Source organism: Notamacropus eugenii, chromosome 1 (assembly GCF_028372415.1).
Source record: "Notamacropus eugenii isolate mMacEug1 chromosome 1, mMacEug1.pri_v2, whole genome shotgun sequence".
Lineage (NCBI taxonomy): Eukaryota > Metazoa > Chordata > Mammalia > Diprotodontia > Macropodidae > Notamacropus > Notamacropus eugenii.
Window position 1 is genome coordinate 404,864,905 of NC_092872.1, and position 23,310 is coordinate 404,888,214.

The 23,310-nt window shown below is 40.2% G+C and overlaps 1 protein-coding gene and 1 pseudogene across 3 annotated transcripts in view; one reads left to right on the forward strand and one right to left on the reverse strand.

The window, feature by feature from the left end:
- The window catches only part of ERGIC1 (endoplasmic reticulum-golgi intermediate compartment 1), a 150,211-nt gene that overhangs the window by 117,466 nt on the left and 9,435 nt on the right, over window positions 1–23,310 (forward strand). For all 3 annotated transcript variants that reach the window (XM_072630980.1, XM_072630982.1, XM_072630981.1), the window contains 3 exons: window positions 4,711–4,771; window positions 10,802–10,902; window positions 15,443–15,565. In XM_072630980.1, coding sequence (XP_072487081.1) covers window positions 4,711–4,771; window positions 10,802–10,902; window positions 15,443–15,565 — 285 coding nt within the window. The remainder of the gene's footprint in view (window positions 1–4,710; window positions 4,772–10,801; window positions 10,903–15,442; window positions 15,566–23,310) is intronic.
- LOC140529599 (origin recognition complex subunit 4 pseudogene) lies at window positions 833–3,878 on the reverse strand (annotated as a pseudogene).

A 23,310-nucleotide genomic window follows, 5' to 3' on the forward strand; every position in this document is an offset into this window, starting at 1 on the left:
TAATAAATCTTTATTGATTGTTAGAGGAGAAATTACTTGTGTCTTTCCCCTCAATCAAATGTTCTTGTGTCTCTAGACAAATAGAAATATGGAATTCTAGAAGAAGGCAAGAGGTCAAGACTAGAGATTTGGATCTGGAAGCTCTGTCTATACAGGAAACATTAGAATATCATGTGAATAGACAGAGCTCCATGAGAATGGAAATATAGGAGAAGCAACAGGAACAATTTTGTGGTCAGCCTCAGTTGGCAAAGGGAAGAAAAACAGCACGGGGAAAAGAGTCAGAGAGGAAAGAGGAAATCATTGAGTCACAAAAGTCCAGGTTTAAGAGTATCCAGAAGGGAGTGATTGACACTATCAGGTGTAGTGGAGAAGAGAGATCTCTTGATTGTAGCAAGGGACATTTAATGACCATTGAAATGTCTCAGTAGAGTAACAATAATAATTAACATTTTTATAGCGCTTACTATGTGCCATTATGTACATATTTTTGATAATTTTATTATTTTCTAATGTTTTAACTAAAAGCATGTTCCTCAAATGCATATAAACACACACCAAGACAAACAGAATTATAAACTTTGAAATCTAAATATAGCAAAAATCATCCATAGCAGACACCAAAGTCCAAAGCTGTTTCAACAGTTCAGTGTCACACACATAAAGATGACATGAATTCAGCTGTAAGTATTTAAGGAACAACTCAAGTTTCTATTATCTTTTAAGTTTTAAGGAGGGGCTTGCTAAAGACTACATATAGAACACCTTATAGAAAATGCCCTCTCATACAAAAAATTTTACAAGTTATAATGCTAACTTTTATGACCCTGGGACCTCTCTGCTTTAAAGGGGACATAATTTAATTGGTTCAGATACCTAAACTGCTGATCATATTCATAACCAGTTCAGTGAAGATGCTATCCACTACCAGACATCTGTAGGGCAGTTTGGATACTTTTGTAGGGTGTCCATAATTTGATTTCTGTCCAAAAGCAATTTTACCAGTTGATATTCTCTCTGTATTTAGTGGTATTCTCTCTATTGCTTTTACTCATTCTAGTAAGTGTTCAAATGCCTTCATAACAAGTTTTTTTTTTCAAAATTATAAACTGAATGGAGCTTCCTTTGGATAAACTTCTGAAATTTATTATAGACCATTTCAAAGTTAAAAGGTTCATCCTGATAAATGTCATTTAAATGTTTCATTGCTATAAGAAGACATATTTCTAACTCTGAAAGATCAGTAACATATGCAATGATCAGAGGTCTTTACTGGCATGGAAATGTTTCAGCAGAACTTCTTTCACATTTTTGTCTTCTGAGAGACACTGAACTGTTTCATTCCATTTCTCACTAAAGTACTTGTCTGGAAATTCTTCAGGAACTGTTAATTGTTAATTGTAATTTTGAGGTATTGTAAGGAATCAAAGGAATTCATTAAATTATCTCATTTGAGTAGTAAGGTAGACAAGTTCTGGGGGGCCAAGGAGAAAGGAAGTATACTGGATAAATTAACACAACAGGTATAGACATTAAAGAAATTTGGCCTAGAAGAACAAGTATCAAAATGGGATGGCATCATAGAATATTGGGGTTACGAAAGGACACAGAGATCCATCTATCCCAAGCCATACATGAATAGTTATTCCCTTTATAAAATCTACTCCAGTTGAGTTCCTCCCCATAACTTCCATTTGAGGAATTTCAGCAGTACTAACTTCTATCCTGACTCAGCCCCTGACTTTACATCTCTCTGACTCCACCTCCACCCAGCTACCTTCTCTCTTGGCAACACCTCCACCTCTGACTGATGGTGAGTTTTTCCTAGAACTTTCATTTGAGTAAGGATCCACAGTGGCAAAGCTCACATCTGCTCTGGTTCACACCTTGACTTTCTGTACTACTTTTCCAGCTTGTCCATGGCCATCCCCTCCACCCCTCTTTGTTTCTCAGATCCCTTTTATATGTTGTTTTACCCCATTAGAATGTAAGTTTATTGAGGACAAGGATTGTCTTTTTACTTGAATTTGTATCTTCAGCACTTTGCACTGTACTTGGAACACAACACGTACTTAATAAATGCTTCATTTCTCTGTCTCTGACTAAGGATCATCTTACACTGTCCTGAGAACCTCCAGTGATTATGGACCTCCCATGGTCTGAGATAGCCAATTACAATCTAAAACAGATTTAATTACTGGAAATTTTTTCCTTATATAGAGCCTAAATGTGTCTGTCTGCAAAATCCTGGCTCTAATCACTGGCATCACACAGTTTAATTTTTATGTGGCAGCTCTTCAAATTACTTTAAGACATCTGTCTTGTCCCTACCCCCCCAACCCCTAAGTCTTCTCTTCTCTTGTTCCTTCACGCAATCCTCAGTGCGTGGTCTCAAGCCCATTTAATATCCCCGTCACCTTCTTTGATATTCTCCAGCTTGTTAAATAATATCCTTCCTAAAACTTGATGCTCAGAACTGAACATTTAATAGCAAAATATGTTCTGATGAGGACAGAGTATAGCAGGACTGTTATTTCCTTTGTCCTGGTTGCTAATCCTCTTTTAATGAAACCCAAAATTCCATCACCTTTTTTGGCCAGTATGCTGCATTGTTGGTGCACGTCAAGCTGGCATCTGCTAAAATGCCCAAATGTTTTTTCATATGAACTGGTGTCTTACTATACTACCCTTTTCTTTGACACATGAAGTTGATTTTCTTGGACTTTACATTTTATTTGTTAAAATTCATTTCATTAGTTTGGCTTCTCATTGTAACTTGTCAAAATCTTTTGGTATCTTTTTTTTTTTTTGACAGAATGTCCTGCTTGGTGTCATCTGCAGATTTGACAAGTGTGCTATCTATACCTCTATCCAAGTCATTGATACAATTATTAAAGTAGCATAGGACCAAGAACAAATCAGTTGGAAGTGGGGTGGGGGGAAGACTGTGCCAAGTGAAAGTTTGTTCAATCCTATAAAGCCTTGGGCAGGTTGAAGGGCAAGAAAGCAGTGGTTGAAATACAGAGCATAGGTAGAATGGTTAGACATCGATTAAGGGTGTGGATCAGTAAATATATGGAGAGGGATAAGGATAGAGAAGATTGCATCATAGGAAACATCCAAAGAGGATAGCATCTGAGGAAATTAACAGAAGAAAGGAAAGTTAAAATGCTTCTAAGGTGACCAGTCTTGTGGTGCCAGCTTTCTGTTAGGGGTGGAGGAAAAGGAGGCAGTTAGAGATAAAGTTGAAGAAGTTTGTTTTTGTATGTAGCACAATGAAATGAAGGCTTTTAAAGAAGTGCCACAGAGAGGGTATGGGGTGTAGAAGTACATGAGTTAGTTATTTCTAGAGGAATGCAAGTCATCAGCTTTGTCAGCTCAAAGGAAGGCTGAAGGGTTTTCCTTTTATAAATAAGGGTAAATTCAGGGTTTCATCTGGACCATTTGGATTGTAGACTGATGAATCTATAAAGAAATGCATTTGATTGCAGGACAGGAGAGAATAGAAATGTTGACCCCTACTGGGTAGGATCATCATGTTTCTAATTTCCTGACATTGCACTTTACTTACATGTGTACAGGAGGAAAGGACAGGAGAGGAGAAGACTCCCAGTCTACATTTTGAGCCTTATCTCCAAATAACTTGCCATTCCAAACCCTCTGCTCTGGCCAAACTGATCCTGTCACTGTCTAATAAATGCTTTGCCCCACCTCTGTGTGCTCTGGGTCACAACACCCCTTTCCCCTCCATCTAAGCAAATCCTACTCAGTCCTTCAAGACCCGTCTCAAATCCCCTCTTGTTCATGAGAACAGTGGAATATAATGGAGAGAAGGCTTTGGGGTCAAAGAGCCTGGGTTCAAATCCTGACCCAGACATTTTTACCTATGTGACTTTTGACAAGTCACATGACCTCTGAGAACCTTAGGCGGGGACATGAATTTGGATGGGAAAACAATTAACATCTTTATTTTCATTTTCCCTTAATTCAGGTGTGAAATGCACCATTCATGGCCCAAAGCAGGTGAAAATGTAATTGAGAAATGTTTAACAAAATAAATAAAAATACAGTTAAGCAAAGATGATATTAAGATGTGGTTTTTATAAGTCAATATATGACCAACAGAGATCCTTAATAATAAGGATTTAGTGGTTTTAATAATAAGGTTTTAGGTTTAGTGGCCCTGTTCCTATTTGAGTGTGACACCACTGCTCTAACTGAAAGTTAATATTTCCTTCAGATATGAATGTAAGAATGACATTACTCTTGAGCCCAGATATGTTGTCACATATATGTAATCCCACCTACTGGGCAGGCTGAGGCTGGTGGATCTCTTGAATTTAGGATGGGCTATGCTGTTAGATGTCCACACTTAAGTTTGGTGGTCCCCAGTCTGCCTAAGAAGGGATGAACCAACCCAAGTGAGAAACTTCAGTGGTGATAAGTAGTGGGATTGAGCCTGTGAGTAGTGTCTACACTTCCAGCTTGGGCAAGCTAGGGAGACCCATTCCTTAAAAAACCAAAGAGCACTGTGAAAAGGGTCTTATAGGTTTCACCAGACTGCTGAAGGTATCCTTGATACTAAAAGTTAAGAACCCTTGCACTACATCATCGTCTAAGAGAAAGCATGTCTAAAATCCTACAGTAAACTTCGCCTAATTACTCTGATCTTCTGTAGAAATGAATGACACAAACTATGTTTGTCTCCAGGTTCAGAACATTCATGGAGCATTCAACGCTCTGGGAGGAGCAGACAAACTCACTTCTAACCGTATGTATCTCAGATTGGAGCATGCTTTGGTCACTAAGCTCTTTAATGCAGCAGGAATTCAGAACTATAGCTGCTTGCTCAAAGGCCAGCAGAATTATAGCTGATGCTTTTGAGCTCTGGGATCTGAATCTGTGATAAGAACATTAATGAGAGAAAGCTAAGACTCTGCTAACCTAACCACACCTTGAGATTTAATCTCTTTATGCAATTAGGTCAAGTTTGACGTATATCTTATTACTAATATTCTCAGCTACTTTTATGACTCTTGATGTTCAGTCATTTCAGTGGTGTCTAATTTCGTGACCCCAATTGAGGTTTTCTTGGCAGAGATTCTGGAGTGGTTTGCCATTTCCTTCTCCACCTCATTTGACAGATGAGGAAACTGAGGCAGACAGGGTTAAGTGATTTGCCCAGGGTCACACAACTTGTGTCTGAGGTCAGATTTGAACTCAGGTCTTCCTGACTCCATTCAACCTCTGAACTTGGAGTCAAGAAAATTTAGATACAAATTCTACACCTGATATTCACTAGCTATGCAATATTGGCTAACTCATTTAACTTCTTTGAACTTATGTAAATAAAGGAGTTGGACTGGTACTACATGTAGCTCTAAATGTATTATCCTATTATCTATGTGATTGTTCAATTGTTTTTCAGTTGTATCCAACTCTTTGTGACCCCTTTTGGCTTTTCTCAGCAAAGATACTGGAGTAGTTTGCTTCTCCAGCTCACTTTATGATGAGGAAACTGAGGCAAACAGGGTTAAGTGACTTGCCCAGGGTCACACAGCTAGTAACTGTCTGAGGTCAGATTTGAACTCAAGGAGATGAGTCTTCCTAACTCCAGGCCTAGCACTCTATCCACTGTACTGTTCAAATAATAATGTTGCTGATAAGGACAGCTCTTCATGGTCTGAAAAGCACTTTTCATATGCATTCTTACTTGAGCCTCACAGCAACACTGGGGGATAGGTGCTACTTTTATCCTTATTCTGTAGATGGGAAATTTGAGGCTCCAAGAGATTATTTTTAAAAGTTACTTTCCCCCCTGGGGTCCACACAACTGGTTTGTCTTTGAGTCAGGTTTTCAATCCCAGCCTTTATGATTCTTGGTCTACACTCTGCTTATATACCTGATGGCTTGGGATTTGTTATGTAGTGGATAGAAAAAGAGGCTGTTGGAACCCAAGTTCCTTTAGGATATGATACCGTGTCATCATTAATCTCTTCTCCAAAACCGAACACACAGTGCATACTAGGGATAACTGTTGCATTAAAAAGAGACCTGTGACAGTGACAAGAATGCTGGAATCTCATCTCCAATGGGCAGCCTCTCTAAGCATCAGTTTCTTCCTCTGTAAATTAAGGGCGTTGCCCTTCTTAAAAATCTACTATCCTCCGGCTGGCTCTTCCATTTCTCTCCCCACCTCTTTTGTAATTTGCCCCCATTCCTGAAACGGTCCACTATTTTTTGCACCCTTTTGTAACTTCTAGGCATTTCTTATAATAAAACAGGCCTGAACACATACCCCATATGTGAATACCTACACATGTATGATTTACACACACGTACCCCTATGCTACTCAGGTACATGCACATTTTTTGACACAGAAGTATGGCCTAGGAATGCTGTCCCAAACATAGCTTGGGTTGACATCAATAAAGGAATTTAAAGATTAGTCCAGCCATTGTTCTCCTTTTTCCTCTCCATCTATTATTAGATTGTAAGCTTCTTTAAAAAAAAAAAACAATTTTTAAAATTTATTTTTAGTTTTCAGCATTCATATCCATTAAGACTTTGAGTTCCAGATTTTCTCCCCATCTCTCTCTTCCCCCACCCCCAAAATTGTATTCTTCTTGAGGTCAGGGACTGTTTTTTTACCTCTTTTTGTATCCCCAGTGCTTAGCACTATTCCTGGCATATAGTTGGCACTTAATAACAGTTGATGGAAGTAAGGAAACTGAGAGTCTGTGATGTGGAATGACTTGTCCAGGAAGGAAGGCTGAGCTCCGGGCCAAATACACATTAGCAGCAGTTTTCTCTTCTCTTGCTGGGGCTCCTGGGTGTTGATAATGTTTCTTGTTTTGAAGCAATAGCCAGTCTCTGCTTAAGGTTACACTGGATACTCCAGATGGCTCATAACGACCAAAGGAGGGTAGACCAGGAAGGGGTTGGGGGCCAAGGGGCAGGAAGAGATTGTTGAGCTGGTAAAAGAATCCTGAAGAAATTTCACCCCATCCTCACTTTGCTGTAAAGCAGAATTAAAATTTTATTGAGTAAATTTAAGGACTTTACGTTTTCCATGATGGTAAATATAGGCTGGCATTTTGAAAATTGGCCCAACGGGCTCCAGAGAGGTAGCCTAACCCTGTCTGGCTGCTATCTGCCACTTCATCCCTGCTGTTGCTAACTTCTGGCTTTCTTTACATTTTTAAAATTCTTGCCCCTGGAGCATTTAGTCAGCAAAATAGTATTCCATCTTGAGGCTACAATATGCTTAGGAGAGCAGCTGCATCATACAGGCTCCTTCCCTCCCCTCAACGCCACTGCCATACATAGCAGCTAGCTTGAACAATTTAACATATATCTTTCTTTTCTTTTTTTTTTAAGGCAATCAGGGTTAAGTGACTTGCCCAGGGTCACACAGCTAATAAGTGTGTGAGGACAGATTTGAACTCAGATTCTTGTGACTACAGGGCCAGTGCTCTTTCCACTGATCCACCCAACTGTCCCTCTATCTCATTCTTTCCCAGAGAGGGCTAGTCTTTTCTACTTTGTGCCTTAAGCCAGAATTTTCACCTTGGCATGTAAAACACAGAATGTCAGAAGATACAGGCATCTTAGGGATCACCCAGTCCAACCTCATCATTGAAAGAATACTGGGAGCCTGAAAGAAGGCCCTCATGCCTTTGCCAGTGTTAGGATCCAAAACCATCTCCATCCAATATTCTTTTTATTGTAACAATTATGAGCTCTTTTAGATCAGAGACCATTGTGTGTTTAATTTCCAGCTTCAGAGACCTGAAGCTTCTTACCTGTGTGACTCCATCTATAAAAAGAAGAGATTGGACTAAATTGTCTTTCTTTAGAGAGATCTATGGGCCTGTAATCCTACAGCTTCTGGTGTCTTGCGCAAAACTCTGTATATAGAGTTTCAAGGAAACATTTCTTAAAGTCAATTCTTATAGGATTCTTGCCTTGGAAAACCTATTGAGGCCAAAAGCACATACTAAGTGTTGTGGGTAGAGAAATAAAGAAGATGATAAACACTTTTCTGCCCTTCCCTGTTTAGTGGGGAAACTGGGGGAGAGGGGGCTGAGAAGATAGGTGGAAGCGGGTAGGAGAGATTGGGGTAAGCTACGTGTAAAGACATGGTAGTAACTTCAGTCTAAAGGAGAAGAGACAGTATGGGTTGGGGGAGGAAACATCATAGTTGGAGTCGGAGGCCCTGGGTTCAAACCCTATCTCTAATACCTTCTACCTTGGTGAGCTTTGGCAAGTCATTTGGACCTTCTGGGTCTTAGTTTCCTTACTTGTAAAATGAGAGGATTGGACTAGCCAGACTCAGAAGTCCTTTCTAGCTCTAAATCTATTATCTAAATGATAGAATTGATATTTCTATCATACTTTGGGGTTTAGAACAAGCTTCCCTCAGAACCACTCTGTGAGGGTAGGTAGTGCAAATATTATCCCCATTCTACAGTAAGGAAACTGAGGTTCAGAGAGGTTCAGTGACTTTCCCCAGGTCACATAATCAGTAAATACCTGAGATAGGAATCAAACTCAGTTTCTCTGACTCCCAAGTCCAGAGTTTTTTCCATTCTTCCATTATGTGTCTTTGCAGAAGAAAACTCCCGACCCATTACTTCAACACCTTCTGCAAGTGTTCTCCAGAGACTTGGATCTCGAGTCCTGGTTTTAGTGATTATAAATATTTTTAGTTCTAGCAAGCAAGGCTCCTCCCCAGTAGGGCTGCTTTGATGCTTTAGCACAGCATGGAGGTGACCCTGGGCTCTAAAAGAATATGCTCATGGAGCAGAGTCTGGCATGTTCTGCTAAGCTGGGCTCAGAGGCTTGGAGCATACACCCACTGACGATCTGTGTCTGCTTTTCAAGAACCAGTCACATGCTAACCATCAGAGGACTGGCCAGGAGATAATTATTTCTTTGGCCAATGCAGCCCACAAAACACAAAGAAAACAAGTGGTCCTTAGCCTCACCTTATCTCCTTCTTCTTTAGCAGGGATGAAATGATTACAGGTTTAGGGTAGGAAAGGACCATTGAAATAATTTAGTCCAATCCTCCTAATTTTACAGATAAGAACACCGAGACTCAGAAAGGTTAAGCAATTCTACCCAAGGCTGCATGTGGCAGAGCTGGGATTCAAACCTAGGTCAGTGAATTAATCAATAAGCACTTACTGGAGACAGAAAAGACAAAAATAAAATGATCCTTGCCCTCAAGGAGTTCATATTCTATAGGGAAGGCAACACATATAATAAGGATACGTAAAATATTTACAACATTCCACTGTACCATTTTGGAGTGTTGGGACTGGGTAAAAATACTAAGAATCAGCCGCCGTTCCCTGACTCAAAAATCCACCAACATCAATATTCAACATCAATATTCTTCCAGTATTGCTCTATAGTTATGAATCCTAGGATCATGGACTTCAGAGAATCAAAATTTTATGTGACTCAAAGGATAACCAAGACCTGAATGATGTTGGGTATAGTAAATGTAATATGTTACCAGCAAAAATAAAAATAAATAAATAAGTGAACAAATAAATAAAACATAGAAAAGGGATTCTGAAGGTCTGATAACTTGGTATTTTTTGAAAATCATTTTGAAAACCATATTTCAATATAACTGGTTTCCTTTGTAATCCTATGTATTTTATTTTTTATTTTATACCTTTAAAAATATTCTGAGAAGGGTTCCATAGACTTCACCAGACTGGTAAACCCCTGGTCTAGAGGAAGGATCCTAACAGATCTTGAAGAGTGACTTTTATGGAAGAAAATGGACTGAAATCCCACATGGTGGGAGATTCTACCCCAGTGGAGGAGACATTCACCCTGAGGAGACCACAAATCCATTAGAACATTTGTGGTTTCTTCAAAGTGCCCAAATAACCAAGAATGCTAGGTACCGTGTCTACTTATAAATGAGATGCTTTTAATGATAGTCTGCATATGATTCAGCAACTAAAACCCCTTTTTTAAGATCCAAGATAAACCTTCCTTATGCAAAATTCTCTCTGGGGGAAAAATGTTTCATAGTATGTAGGTTTGTTTGGATTAAATTAGGGAGATAAGATCAAGCCAACTAGGTAAAGAAAGTGCCTCTTTAATCTCTTCCTACTGAACTTTCTAGTTTCTTAATTTATTGTATCAAGGATCTGTCTGGAAGAAACCAGAAGAACCATAATGACCATTGTGGTACAGTAGGAAGAGTATTAGATTCAAAACCAGAAGACCTGGGCTCAGCCCGTTTATTTATCATTAGCTGTGTGACCTTGGGCAAGTCATTTCTCTGGGCCTCAGTTTGTTCATCTGTAATCTAAGGAGATTAGACTAGATGCTCTCTGTAGGTCTTTCTAGCTTTTTATCCTGTTATCATATTGTTATATGGTGGAGTAGGTATGAAGTAAAGTGATTGTAGTGAGGAGAATTTGGGAACATTAATCCTTAGTGGCTAATTCTGAGTGTTGCCAAATCATTTCTAAACCACTTAAAGAACTTCAGTGTTTTCTTTTTGTACAAGCTTTATTGGTTTTTATTAATTGGGTTAATTTAGGGGATAAAATTAAGTTGACTCATATCACTATCCCCACTTTACTAAGGAGGAACCTAAGGTCACAGAGTGAATCAGGCATAATATAAGGCCGGAGATATGCACACATGCACACACACACACACACACACACACACACACACACACACACACATTCTCTAATTATAGGAAACACAACTCTAATTTAACTTATTTAATGGTGCTCCTTATTTCATCTTTCCGGCAGCCCTTGCATCCCATGATTACATCTTGAAGATCGTCCCCACGGTGTATGAAGATAAGAGTGGAAAGCAGCGGTACTCATACCAATATACAGTAGCCAACAAGGTCAGTGAAGGGAAGAGGGAAGGACCCCCTCCCTGGCTCTGCCAGTCTTTCTGCTTTCCCTGGGCTGATTAAGGTACATTCAGACATTCTAGAAGTGTACTATTGCGGCCTCTGCTGGCAGAGAAAGGAGCGTAAGAGTGGAGCTGCTGATTGGGCCAACAGTAGAGAGTGGACCAGAGAGGCCCTCCAGGAGGTTTAGTGTGATGGACTAAAAAAAAGTCAATCCCCTGTGGGTCTAGAGCTCTATGGGGACCCAGAGAGGCACAAGGCAGTCTAAATGATTTCTAAATCAATAAGATTTATGCCTGCTGCCAGTAGGGGCAAAGCAAGTTATAGAGGATCATCAATTGAAAGCCAGAAGGAACCTTTGGGTCCATCTAGTCTATCACCCTCATTCTATAGGTGAGGAAACTGAGGCAGAGAAAAGTGAAATGACATACTCAGTATCACACAGCTAATAAGTGGAAAAGCCTGGAGTCCTCTGATTCTAAATGCAGTGTTCTTTCCTCTACAAAAAAAACTATTCTTATAAGCTTATCTTACCTGTCTATTTATCTATCTATCATAATGTAAAATATTTACATATTATATAAAGACATCACATATTTATAGATAAAATACAGTGCATGGTCATGCAGTATTAGGTATTATATATTTATATGATATATTATTGTATTTACATAATGTACAATACTATTCATCTATATATTTATAAGCTATTATGTGTTCATATAATATTTATAAACTATATATTGTGTTTATACAATATTGATAAAACATTATATGCTATATATTTACACAATTATATATTGTATCTATACATAATATATTACCTAAATATAACATTTTATATGACATTTTCTGAGTCTGATGGTATATAAAATATTGTATACCCTACGTATTCATGTGTTTATTTTTTACCTGAACTAGGAACCATATCAAAGTTTCCCTCTCTATTCCACCCCCGAACAACACCACCACCACCTAAAACAGTTGTCAGAATTGGAAGGTAATTTTGACATCATTTAACCCAGCCTTTTCATTTTTAATTTGCCAAGTAGACCTGGAGTCTGAACCCAGGTCTCCTAACATCCTAGCTAATGCTCTTTCTAGTACCTCATCCTCTCTTAAACTGAACCAGTGTATTTTCTTATACTATTGAGCTGGAAACCCAGAATATCAAATTATTTTCCATTTAAACTCTTTGGTTGAAATCCATCTACTGGTTTTGAGAATCTCTGTTCTTTTTGTAGTATAATGGCAAGAGCATTCAGTTTTGGAGCCAGAAGACTTAGATTTGAATGCCAGCTCTGCCATTTCCTACCTTTATGAATTTGACAAATCACCTTTCCTTCTTGTGCTGCTGTTTCCCCATCTGTAAAATGAGGGGTTTAGACTAGATGACCACGAACATCCTTTTTAACTTTTATGTCCATGATTCTTAGTCTCCTTAACATGACAACATAAAAATTGCTGGACATTTCTGACCCCAGACCTGATGACTATCTCTGTCTTGCCAGTGGTACCTTTAAATGTCAGCATAACTGAGGAGACAATACTGGAGGTCATTTGCTGTTTTGTATTAGGGTATACAGTATGGATTCTGAAGCTGACACTGAGTTGAATGTATATAGATTTGAGAAAGATGTGGCTTTCTCAGAAGTGTTGTTAGATCTGAGGCCATTAATTACCTAGTTTTAAAATCAGAAAATCTTAAACTTGGAAGTTGAGCCAATTTCAATTTCTGTTTCCATATTCTGAAACCTATGGTAGATCCTAAATGATGTGAGGAAGATAGTGCATTGGTTATATACATCAGAAAGCATAGCTTAGGAGCCATGATTCTCATCTGTTCAAAAATCTTCAGTGTCTCCCTATTGCCTAGTGTTCAAGTTCATGCAGTTTGGCACCTTTTTGCATTTCTAGTGTTATTTCATAATGTCCTTCTTTTGCTAAACTAAGAAGTAGTCTTGTCATTTTATTTTTATCTTTTATTCGCTTGGTTAGTCTGTCCCGGTAAATTGGTTTTCTGTTTGATTTATGGTACCTCCTTGGATTGGTAGAGAATGTGCTCATGGCATCTTGAGCTGCATTTACTTAATCATTCTTACCCTGGACACCCCAAATTGAACCTGAGGTCTGGAGAGGTCCTAGAATCGTTGGTGACCTGTGCTGTACCTGGAATGACATACTTTTGGTTTTTTATTTCCTGCTTATCCTTTAAAAACTAACTCACATGTCACCTCCCCATGAAATTTGTCCCATTCCTTCCCTAATTACTACCACCTCCAATCTTGGTGGTAGCCTTCCTCCTCAGATTGCTACTTTGCTCATTTCTTTAATCCTTCTGTGTAATATTGTGTTTTAAATTCTTTTATGTTTGTATCTTTCTCCCTTTCATTTTATAAGCTCCTTGAGAACAGAAATTATTTTATCTAAGCTTTTTATTTCCCCAGTTTAGCTTAATGTTTTACTTTGTACGTAGTAAGCAATTAACTGTTTGTTGAATTTCTCTATTATATATTATATAGAGAGCAACTGTTCTCTATAACCCAGCATGGCTTTTGGGATCGCCTACTACTTTTGATTTTTTTTCCCCGAAGGCCTTCCATAACTAGATCCTTTTTTTATATAAGTAAAGGTCAGCCTTTCCATTTTATGTGCCAGGTAAGTATTCCAAGTTCATGAAATTCACTCAAAAAACATTTCTTAAACCATCCCAAAGTATATTTAAAAACAGACATTTTCCTACCAATAATTATTTCACATCATTCTGGAGCTGGACAGGATCGTTAAGTAGAGATAGTCAGTTAGTTTCAGTTTATCTTAAAGATCCTCAGGGAAATCCATTCCAGTTGCTAACACCCCCACCCCACCCCACCATAACCAACCCAAATCTATCCTGTTTTAATTTAAGACTCTTTCCTATTGTTCAGGTCTTCTTTGGATACAGAGAACAACTGCTAGTCATTCTCCTCATAAAGCTTCTTTGTGTGTTTAAAAACAGTAATGAGTTCACCTCTTTGACCTCTGTTGTTTAGACTAAATTGCCTAGCTCCTCTAATCTGCCAGATCATCCCTTCTGATTGTGTTTGTCACTCCTATGTGCTTTAACCTCTATCCATCTGTCAATCAGAGGTCCTTGCATCAGACTTTAGGGAGGAGGGTCTGAGAGGGAACAATTCTCCTAATGTCCTGTCTTCTGGTGAATGGTCTGACCACAACATTAGTGAGCAAGTCCCTTTCTCCCCACTCTGAGTTTCAGCTTCTCCATATATAAAACAGAAGGTTTGGAATAGACTTAAAAATCTAAGGTCCTTTCTAGTTCTAACATATGCCAGCTTTGCCCTACCGCAGAGTATGGCTGCAGAAGTCAGACAGCTTCTGTTCAGTTGATCAGTATTCACTTATTCAGGGTTAACTCTGTACCTGGCACACTTCTATGTTTTCTTCCATATGGTCCCGTGTACCTGCCTTTATCACAGGGAATTAGGAGGAGGCTAACAGTGCAGCATCTAAGCCAAGAGACCCGCAGGAATGGCTGTGACTAGGCCAGCTTTGGTTCCTGAGTGTTCCTTTCTGCGTTTTGATTCTTCCTGTGCTATAGCCAAAGCGAACACCCTCCCCTACCATTGCCTCACAGGGTGGAATTTAGTCTTTCTGTTCAGTGTCACCAAACACTGATAAAGCTTTTTGGACCGAGACCTTTTTGAAAGTGCTCTTCAGGCAGGCCAGCTCGCTCATCTGATGTTGACATTTCTAGGAGTCGGATGGAAGCTAGGGCATGGAGCCAGGGCTGCTCTGCACATTGGAGGTAGGAAAAGCAGCTCTTCAGTTTGTGACTTTCAAAGGTGGAAAAGAGGTTGGGAGAGTTGTTTTGTTGTCTAAACCTGGACACTACTAACTCTTCATTCTCAATTCATTAACTAAGTAGATGCACAAGTATGGATATCCAGAGGACTGGTCTTTAAACATAGGATATCAGGCCTAGAAGTGACTGTAGAGGCTAGCTGCCTCACTTCAAGGCCCAAGGAGGGAGATGGGAAGGGGGAAGATTTTAAGATTACGATCACCCCACTTCAGACCTAGCACATCCTCAACACCTCCAAGATTCCTCTGGGTTTAGAAAGACAGGATTAAATCCATTGTCTTCCCATTCTGACCTTGATCCTTCTCTGTTGACATTCCTGGGACTGGGAGAGAGAAACTTCCCTCTTTGCCGGACATGATTTTTTTTCTTTTGGTATCTTTACTTCTCCTTCTTGCCTCTGCCTCAGTAGTATTTTTGGTGCCAGGAGCTGTTAGTCAGCTTCTAAGAAGATGTAAGGATGGTCCCTTGGTCTTGCCCATGCAATGACTGGCAAGAGAACTCAAGTCACCAGTCACTCAAAGGAGAGGTGAAAGAAATGGTGGGTGGGAGTGAGAAAGCCTCTTAGTAGTCACTCATCCAGCAAAACAGTAATTTAGAAATCCCCCACCTTATCTCATGAACATTGATTCTCATTTCCTGGTCTCATTTTTTTTTTTATTCTTCCCTTAGGAATATGTTGCATATAGTCACACTGGTCGCATCATCCCTGCCATTTGGTTTCGCTATGACCTGAGCCCCATCACGGTGAAGTACACAGAGAGGCGACAGCCGCTGTACAGGTTCATCACCACGGTGAGTGAGAGTGGCAGGATGCCATGCTCATTCACTGTCTTATTCACCAAAGCCATAGGGACTGAGTTCTGGCAGCTGCTAGAAATCCAGTCACGCTCAATGGTCTCCTGGTTAATAATGAATCACAAAGTGGTCGATGGATACAGAGCCAGGCAGCAAGAATTGAATTTAATTGATTGAGTTCCAGGAAAAAAAAAGAATGATAATGGTGATTCATATTGCATGGCATCATGAGATAGAGAGCTAGTCTCCAGGTCAGGAAGACCTGATTCAAGTTCTGGTTCTAACATTTTGACTATGGTACCTTGGGCAAGTCACCTTACATATCAATGTCCCAGGCAACTCTCTTAAGACTTATCTATTGCAGAGAAATTGTTGCTCTACTTTGGTAGTGGGAGTTTCCTCCCCAGGAATTCCCCGATAGAGATGATATCACAGGTCTGGACCAAAAAGAAAATTTTCACCATAAGGCCCACAGTGTGCTTTCCTCACATTACCCCCATGAGATCAGTAATACAAGTTTTATTAGCCCCATTGAACAGATAAGAAAATTGAGACTTGGGGTAGAGAAGTGACTTGCCTGAGATCACTCAACTATGATGTGTCAGAGCTATGATTCAAACTCTCATCTCCTGATTCTAAATCCAGTGCTTTAAATCCAGGCAGTTAAATGGCCCAGTGAATAGAGTACCAGGCTTGGACTCAGGAAGACTTGAATTCAAATCCAGCCTCAGAAACCTACTAGCTGTGTGACCCTGGGCAAGTCACTTAGCCTCTGTCTGCCTCCATTTTCTCATCTAAAATGGGGCTAATAATAGCACCTATCTCTCAGGGTTGTTGGGAGGATCAAAGGACATAATATTTGTAAAATGCTAAGCGCAGTGCCTGGCACATTTGTTGTTCATTTGTTTCAGTTGTGTCCAATTCTTTGTGACCCCATCTGGGATTTTCTTGGCAGAGATCCTGGAGTGGTTTGCCATTTCCTTCTTCAGTTCATTTTACAGATTAGGAAACTGAGATAAACAGGGTAAAGTGACTTGCCCAGGATCACACAGTAAGTGTCTGAAGCTTGATTTGGACTCAGGTCCTCTTGATTCCTGACCCAGAGTTCTTACCCACTGTCCCACCTGACACATAGTATGTACTATATATAACTGTTAGCCATTATTATTATCGTTTCCATGATGCCATGCTGCCTGATGATGAGGATACTTTACTGTTTCATAGGGTTTTTTTACTTTTTAAACATTTTCACATGTTGTATGACCACTTGTCCTAGAGGGGCTCAGGTGGGATGCCGCTGACGTTTCTTCCAACTTAGATTCTGTGATTTACAATATTTGAATCAAACAAATAGGTTTGTACAAAGATGATAATACTTGTACAGCACCAAGCACAGTGCCTGGCACACAGTAAGTTTATGTGAATGCTAGCTATCACCATCATCTGTTATAATTGCTGTTGTTGTATGACCTCTCGTGTTGCTCCCTGGCCTCCCCCAGTGATGCTTTGGCTTCCTAAATTAACATGCCACCTGCTCAGGGCTTAGCTTCTTAAAAGACACTTGTCTCACTTTGAAAGGTTGCAGGACACTCTTGCCAGGATCCTTCAACCTCTAACTGCCACGATCTGGCTCCCTCTGTTTCAGGCAGGACCAGTATCAGAAAGTATTGTTGAGAACACAGGTGTTGCTGACCCTGGGACACAGTGTCATCACTGCCCAGCTCTTTCATGTATGTTGTACCTTAAGACCTTCATCACTTTGCTGTATAGGTCCATTACTCCCCAGGGACAAACACACGCACAGAGTACAGACGCTGACACATAAGAAAAGCCACCCAGGTTACTGGATCTGCAGGAGCAGCTCTCCTTTGCCACAGAGGAACCTAACTGATCTCTTTGCTCCCCTGCTGTTCATCTCCTTAGTACAGTCACAAGCACAAGGACCAGTTTAGGAAACATTGGCCCAAGGACCCAAGTTAGCTCTGCTTTTATAAGCTACTTAAGGACCACCCAGAGAGGGAAGGAAAGAAAGGATGGGGGGGTGAGGGATGAAAGGGACAGAGAGAGAGGAAGAAGGAAAGAAAAAGAGAAGAGGAAAAGAGGAGAGAAGAGAGAGGAAGAGGGAGAGAGAAAAGAGGGAGAGAGAAGAGGAAGAGGAGGAGGAAGAGGAGGAAGAAGAGAGGTGCCCTCATCAGTATTATTGGCCACAGCTGTGGATTAGAGCATTACCCAGTGGAAAGAATACTGGCTGTGGTGTCATAGGACCTGGACTCCAATTCCATCCCTAGTACTTTTTACCAGCATGACTGTGGGGCAAGTCACTTAACCTCCCTGAGCCTCAGTTTGTTCCTCTGAAGAAATGAGAGGGTTGACCTCTGTGATGTCCAAGGAACCAAGTCTAAATCAGTTGATTATGATTTCAGTTGGAAGGCTAAGAGGAAGATAGAGGTGGTTAAAAAACAAGAACAAAAATAATTAACGGGCATCCCTGTCGTTCTTCAGGGAAGCCTCTCCTGGCATTATCAGGAATATTTCAGAAAAGTGCTGATTTAAATTTTGGCATCCAGGTTACTGTGGCAACCAGTGAGTCAGCTGTCAATGAGCAGGCCTTCTGGCCCACTAAATAAATCCGCCTGCATGTGGCAGATGGAGCCATTGTGACTTTCAGAAGCCCTCAGATGTTTCCATTCTTGCAATGCAGCAGCAGATGTTGTATTCCATGGGTGGGGGTGGAGTGGAAGTGAAGTCTGGGGGAAGGAGGGGGATAAGGAGGAATAGGGAGGGGCAAGAAATGGGAGCACCTGCTGCCTCTTCTCTTTTATTTAGTACTTGTTTACAAAACCACCTCCAGCCCAACTGTCACCAAAATTCTGCTGTCTACAAATAGGTTTTCAGAGGGCTTGGGAGAGAATGGATTTAGGCAGAGGAGCTGCCACTCATATTGGACATTTTGGTACCATGTTTGGGAAGGCAGCTGAGAGTCCTACAAGTGGACTTTTCTAGATGTGGGTGGGATGGAATGAGGAGTGGGAATAGCCAGGGTTGAGGGGATGTAGGGTGTGGTTACCCAACTGCATTTCCAAAGCCAGTGGGTGTTTCTGATGTTTTTCTCACCCTGGATTTCCCCTCAAGAGGAAGGGATTTTATTGCCTGGGAAACATTGTGTTTACAACCAATCCACATTAAGAGGAGGGGGGTGTGGGAAATGGAGTACCCAGATAGTGTGGATAAATGAAATCCCCAATAATCCCAAAACCTTATATTAGCCAAGTCACAAATTCCTCCCTCATAGAATCATAGGATTTTTAGACATCATCTTTTATAAGCATTAGAATTAAACACACTTATGTTTTCCTTTCTTCTTTGAATAATGATATTTGCATGGATAAGGAGATGGCCTGATTTGACCAAAGTCATGCTATCCGTAGTGACGTTTACCAAAAAACCCCAAAACCCAGAAGGCCCACAGTGCATTTCATTAGCAATACCCTCCCTGCATTGGGGTTTTACAGAAAGACTGAAAGTAATTGCTTAGAATGAGAGGTTCAGAATCTCTCCTGGTAAGGGGAATAACCATGCTGATGAGATTGTGGATTCTTTAAATTAAGTTTTGCTTTTTCCTTGCCAGTATCTAGTGGAAGCACCCTAAGCTATAAAGTCACTACTATAATAGGGACTAGGGATAAGAACCGTCATTTCATTAGTATTGGGAAATCCCTGATGAGCAAACTCCAGAGTTGTAGGTTGGTACCTTTTCTGCAATAAATGTGCTTAGAGAATTTCCTACAGTCCTGAGAGATTAAGGGAATTGTCGAGAGTCACACAGTTTATGTCCAAGGTGGGACTTTTGAACACAGGTCTTCCTGACTTTAAGGCCAGCTGTCTGTCCATGATGCCAAACTGTCTTTCTAATACTAACAATAATGATAAATTTCTATACCCATGTGTGTATGTGTACATATAGTATACAAAGTATTTTCTGTACCTTAATTTTCTCCCCCTGTCAAATGGGGTTAATGAGACTCATAGGCTTAAGTGACTCATTCAAGGTCACACAGGTAGTAAATTTGGGAACTGAAATGGCAGGAATATATAGGAGAAGAGGTGGAGGGGACAGAGAGATCCCAGATAATCTAGAAAATCATTAATCAGCCTTTAGATCTTTAGTAGGGCCATAATTGAGTTCTGTGTTTTGGGGACCAAGCTAACAGTTATGTTAAGGTTTAGTATATTACAAGGAAAACTCTAATAATAATTGTAATATTTCCCATTTCTATAGAAACTTATTTAGAGTCTACAAAAGAACTTTTCTCATAGCAACCCTATGTTGTAGGTAGTATAAGGATGATATTCTCCATTTTACAGATGAGGAAACAGATACTGAGGGAGGGTATCTGACTTGTCAATGGTGACCCAATTTGAAAGTCAGGGCTCCAACTCCAATGTTCGGCTTCCAAATCCAGCACTGCTTCTGCTGTTTAACCATGTGTGCCTCTATCCAAATCTGGTTCTAGCATCATCATCTGTAATAGGGTTTTCCACCCCACAGCTTGTAGTGGCCCATTTAGTCTGTCATTCCGCAACTGGGACACTCAGTATTTGCTCAATATTTGCTACCTGAGCAGGACATTCTTAATTTGAGTTGAATGACCTTTGCATTCTGAATGAACATGAAGACCTTATCTTGCCCGTTCAGCCCAGTTTGGATTTTTTAAACAGTAAAATCAGAAATAGAAAAATTAACTCAAGATCAGGAAATGAACATGCATTCTTGTATTCAGTCTAACAATGGCTTACATTTATCTCTCACGCATAAAGCACTTTGCATCCATTTTTTCATTTGGTCCTTATAACCAAATGACTGACCTCTGTGGTCTGTGATACTGTTTTGTTAATTCTATGAGAGAGTTAAAACAAGGAATGGTATGTCCCCATTTTACAAATGAGAAAATTAAGGCTTGATGAGGATTGCAGCCATGCCCTGGATCACACAGCTAGCAAGTGGCAAAACCAGGACACAAATTCAGGTCTTCTGTCTCCAAAGCCAATATTCTATACTATTCTCCCCATCTGACTCCCCCAAATATTTGAGCCGAGTATAATCTGCCTGTAGATTATGTCCTAAGGGAAAAGAGATTACTTTTGATGTATGTATACATAGATATGCTCCGTTGGAATTGTAACCTGCAGTGGTCTTTCTGAATTGGAGTCTAGTCAGCCATTAAAGGATATATGTGCTACATGCTTAAGCACCTACTATGTGCCAAGCATGAGAAATACACAAAAGGAAACACAATCCCTTCTCACAAGGAACTCACATTCTAAAATGCTTAAGGGGCATGTGTCTGTGTGTGTGTGTGTGTGTGTGTTTTAGGAGGTAGAAGGATGAATAATTTAAACCCTGTTGATTTTTCTTTCTCCAATAACCTGTTCTCTCATACTTTACGTCTGCATTGTCCATCTGTATGGACATCTCTAGTTAAGTGGAAATTTGAGTAGCAAAACTTAGAATGTAATAGGATTGATCCTGTTAGGAACTTGAATTGGTATATGCTTCCTAAAGATTGGGATTTGTGGAGTTCTTCAAGCAAATTCAATTAAGAGAAGGAGCCATTCTGAGGGAAAGGGATGAGCTTTTGGGCTCACACCTGGGGCAGGACACCAGTCACCCTTCTTCCACATCTGGCAACAAAAGGTGCTGTCAGCATTCTTCTCTTTGTGTGGCTCTTCAAGTCTGCATCAGGAGATGCCAAAACACACAGATTTGGAACAGCTCGATAAGGAGATATCTCCGAGGGCCACAGTCTCATGGACTCCCAGCAGTAATAGTGTCTTTCTGTAGCCCCCAAACCTCTACTCTGTCTGCACCCTAACCCCCTCCTCCCCTGGCTCTTATCTTTATAATATCTTACATTTATGCTATGTAGATCTGATGAAACTGATACAACTTCTTTTTCTCCACTTTTATTTTAAAATATTTCAATACTTTGATAAATCAGTGATCTCACTAGCATGACTCCTTCCACCACTGCAAAATGCAACTCCTCTGTGTCTGTGTGGATTTTGTGGTCTGTTTCCCCAGCTACAAGGAGTTCACTCTCTACAGAGGGGCCTCCCAGTCAAGTCAAGACAACCATTTGCCAGGAAACTGCTGAGTTTTGGGGATACAAAAAAGGCAAAAAGATAGCCCCAGCCCCAAAAAGATGACAGTCTTAATAGAAATGGCATGCAAACAACCATGTGTAAACAAGATATTAACAAGATAAATAGAGATAATGAAGAGAGGGAAGGCAGTAGCATTAAGAAGGTTTGGAGAAAGGCTTCTTGTAGAACAGAGGAATGCTTTCATTGTACTTAGAGGCTATTTCATAGCTGCCAGCCTAATCCTTGAGCTGTATGTCTACTGTTCTTCACCCATGTTATGTGATAGACACACTTTCTTTTGTGGTAATACATGTCCTTAACAGGTCTGTTAGAACACTAATTAGCCTTGGATATAGGATAATACTACTCACCCCTTGTTGTTAAGGTCTTTGGTCATGTTCTACTCCTCATGACCCCATGGACTATAGCACTCCAGTACTGTCCATGGGGTTTTCTTTCTTTCTTCCTTCCTTTCTTTCTTTCTTTCTTTCTTTCTTTCTTTCTTTCTTTCTTTCTTTCTTTCTTTCTTTCTTTCTTTCTTTCTTTCTTCTCCTTCCTTCCTTCCTTCCTTCCTTCCTTCCTTCCTTCCTTCCTTCCTTCCTTCCTTCCTTCCTTCCTTCCTTCCTTTCTCTCTTTTTGAGGCAATCAGGATTAAGTGACTTTCCCAGGGTCACCCAGCTAGTAAGTGTGAGAGGCTGGATTTGAACTTAAGCTTTCCTAACTCCAGGCCTAGCCAACTAGTTGCCTCAATTTACACTTACCATGTCTTTCCATTGCCCTCTGGGTTATGAGAGTCCTTTCATGATTCCCTCAGCTGTTACAACCCACCCTTGATCCCATCCTTCATCACTGTGTATGTAGTATATTTTTAAAATACATGGCTTTTATTTATTCCTCTGTAAATATGTATCACAGAACACAGAATCAAAGTTACTTGAGGGCAGGGGGCCGTATCACTTTGTATTTATGCCCACTGCTCTAGCACATAGTGTCTGGCACAAAATAGATAATATATGCTTGTAAATCAATGGCATTTCAAGTTTCACAACTGTATAACATCATTATAGGTCATACAGTTTAAAAGAGCTGCAGATAGATGTGGAAAATAGAATGTTACTGGTACGCAATCACTTCATGTATTAAGAAATTAGCAGTATTCATTAAAATGTCTGAAAACCCTCTTGCATTTGAAATAGACAAGCTGACTTCATCTCAAGCTATTGAGTTGTTCTTGTCTGCAGCAGTGAAGTGTGGTGAAGGCTGGGGACTTTCTAGAAGAAAGATGCTTTGTGAGAACAAAGTGTTGCTTCTACTGAAATGACATTAGCTTGTTTTTTATAGGACTTAATTTAGCTGAGATTTCTTCTATTACTTGTTTTTATTTCTAAGCTCCAGAGAAGCTTAGAGGAAGAGTAGGTTTTCATGACCTAGCAAAGTGATAAATTAAATGATCAAGCAGTGTCTCCCCCTACCTGTCCCACCCTACTCCTCACTCCCCAGCCCGCAAACCCCAGGCCTCTACATTCCCCATTTCTGCCCACCTCTGGACAAATTCTGGCCTAGCATCGGGAATATGATTCTAAGCTGGTACGGAGTGA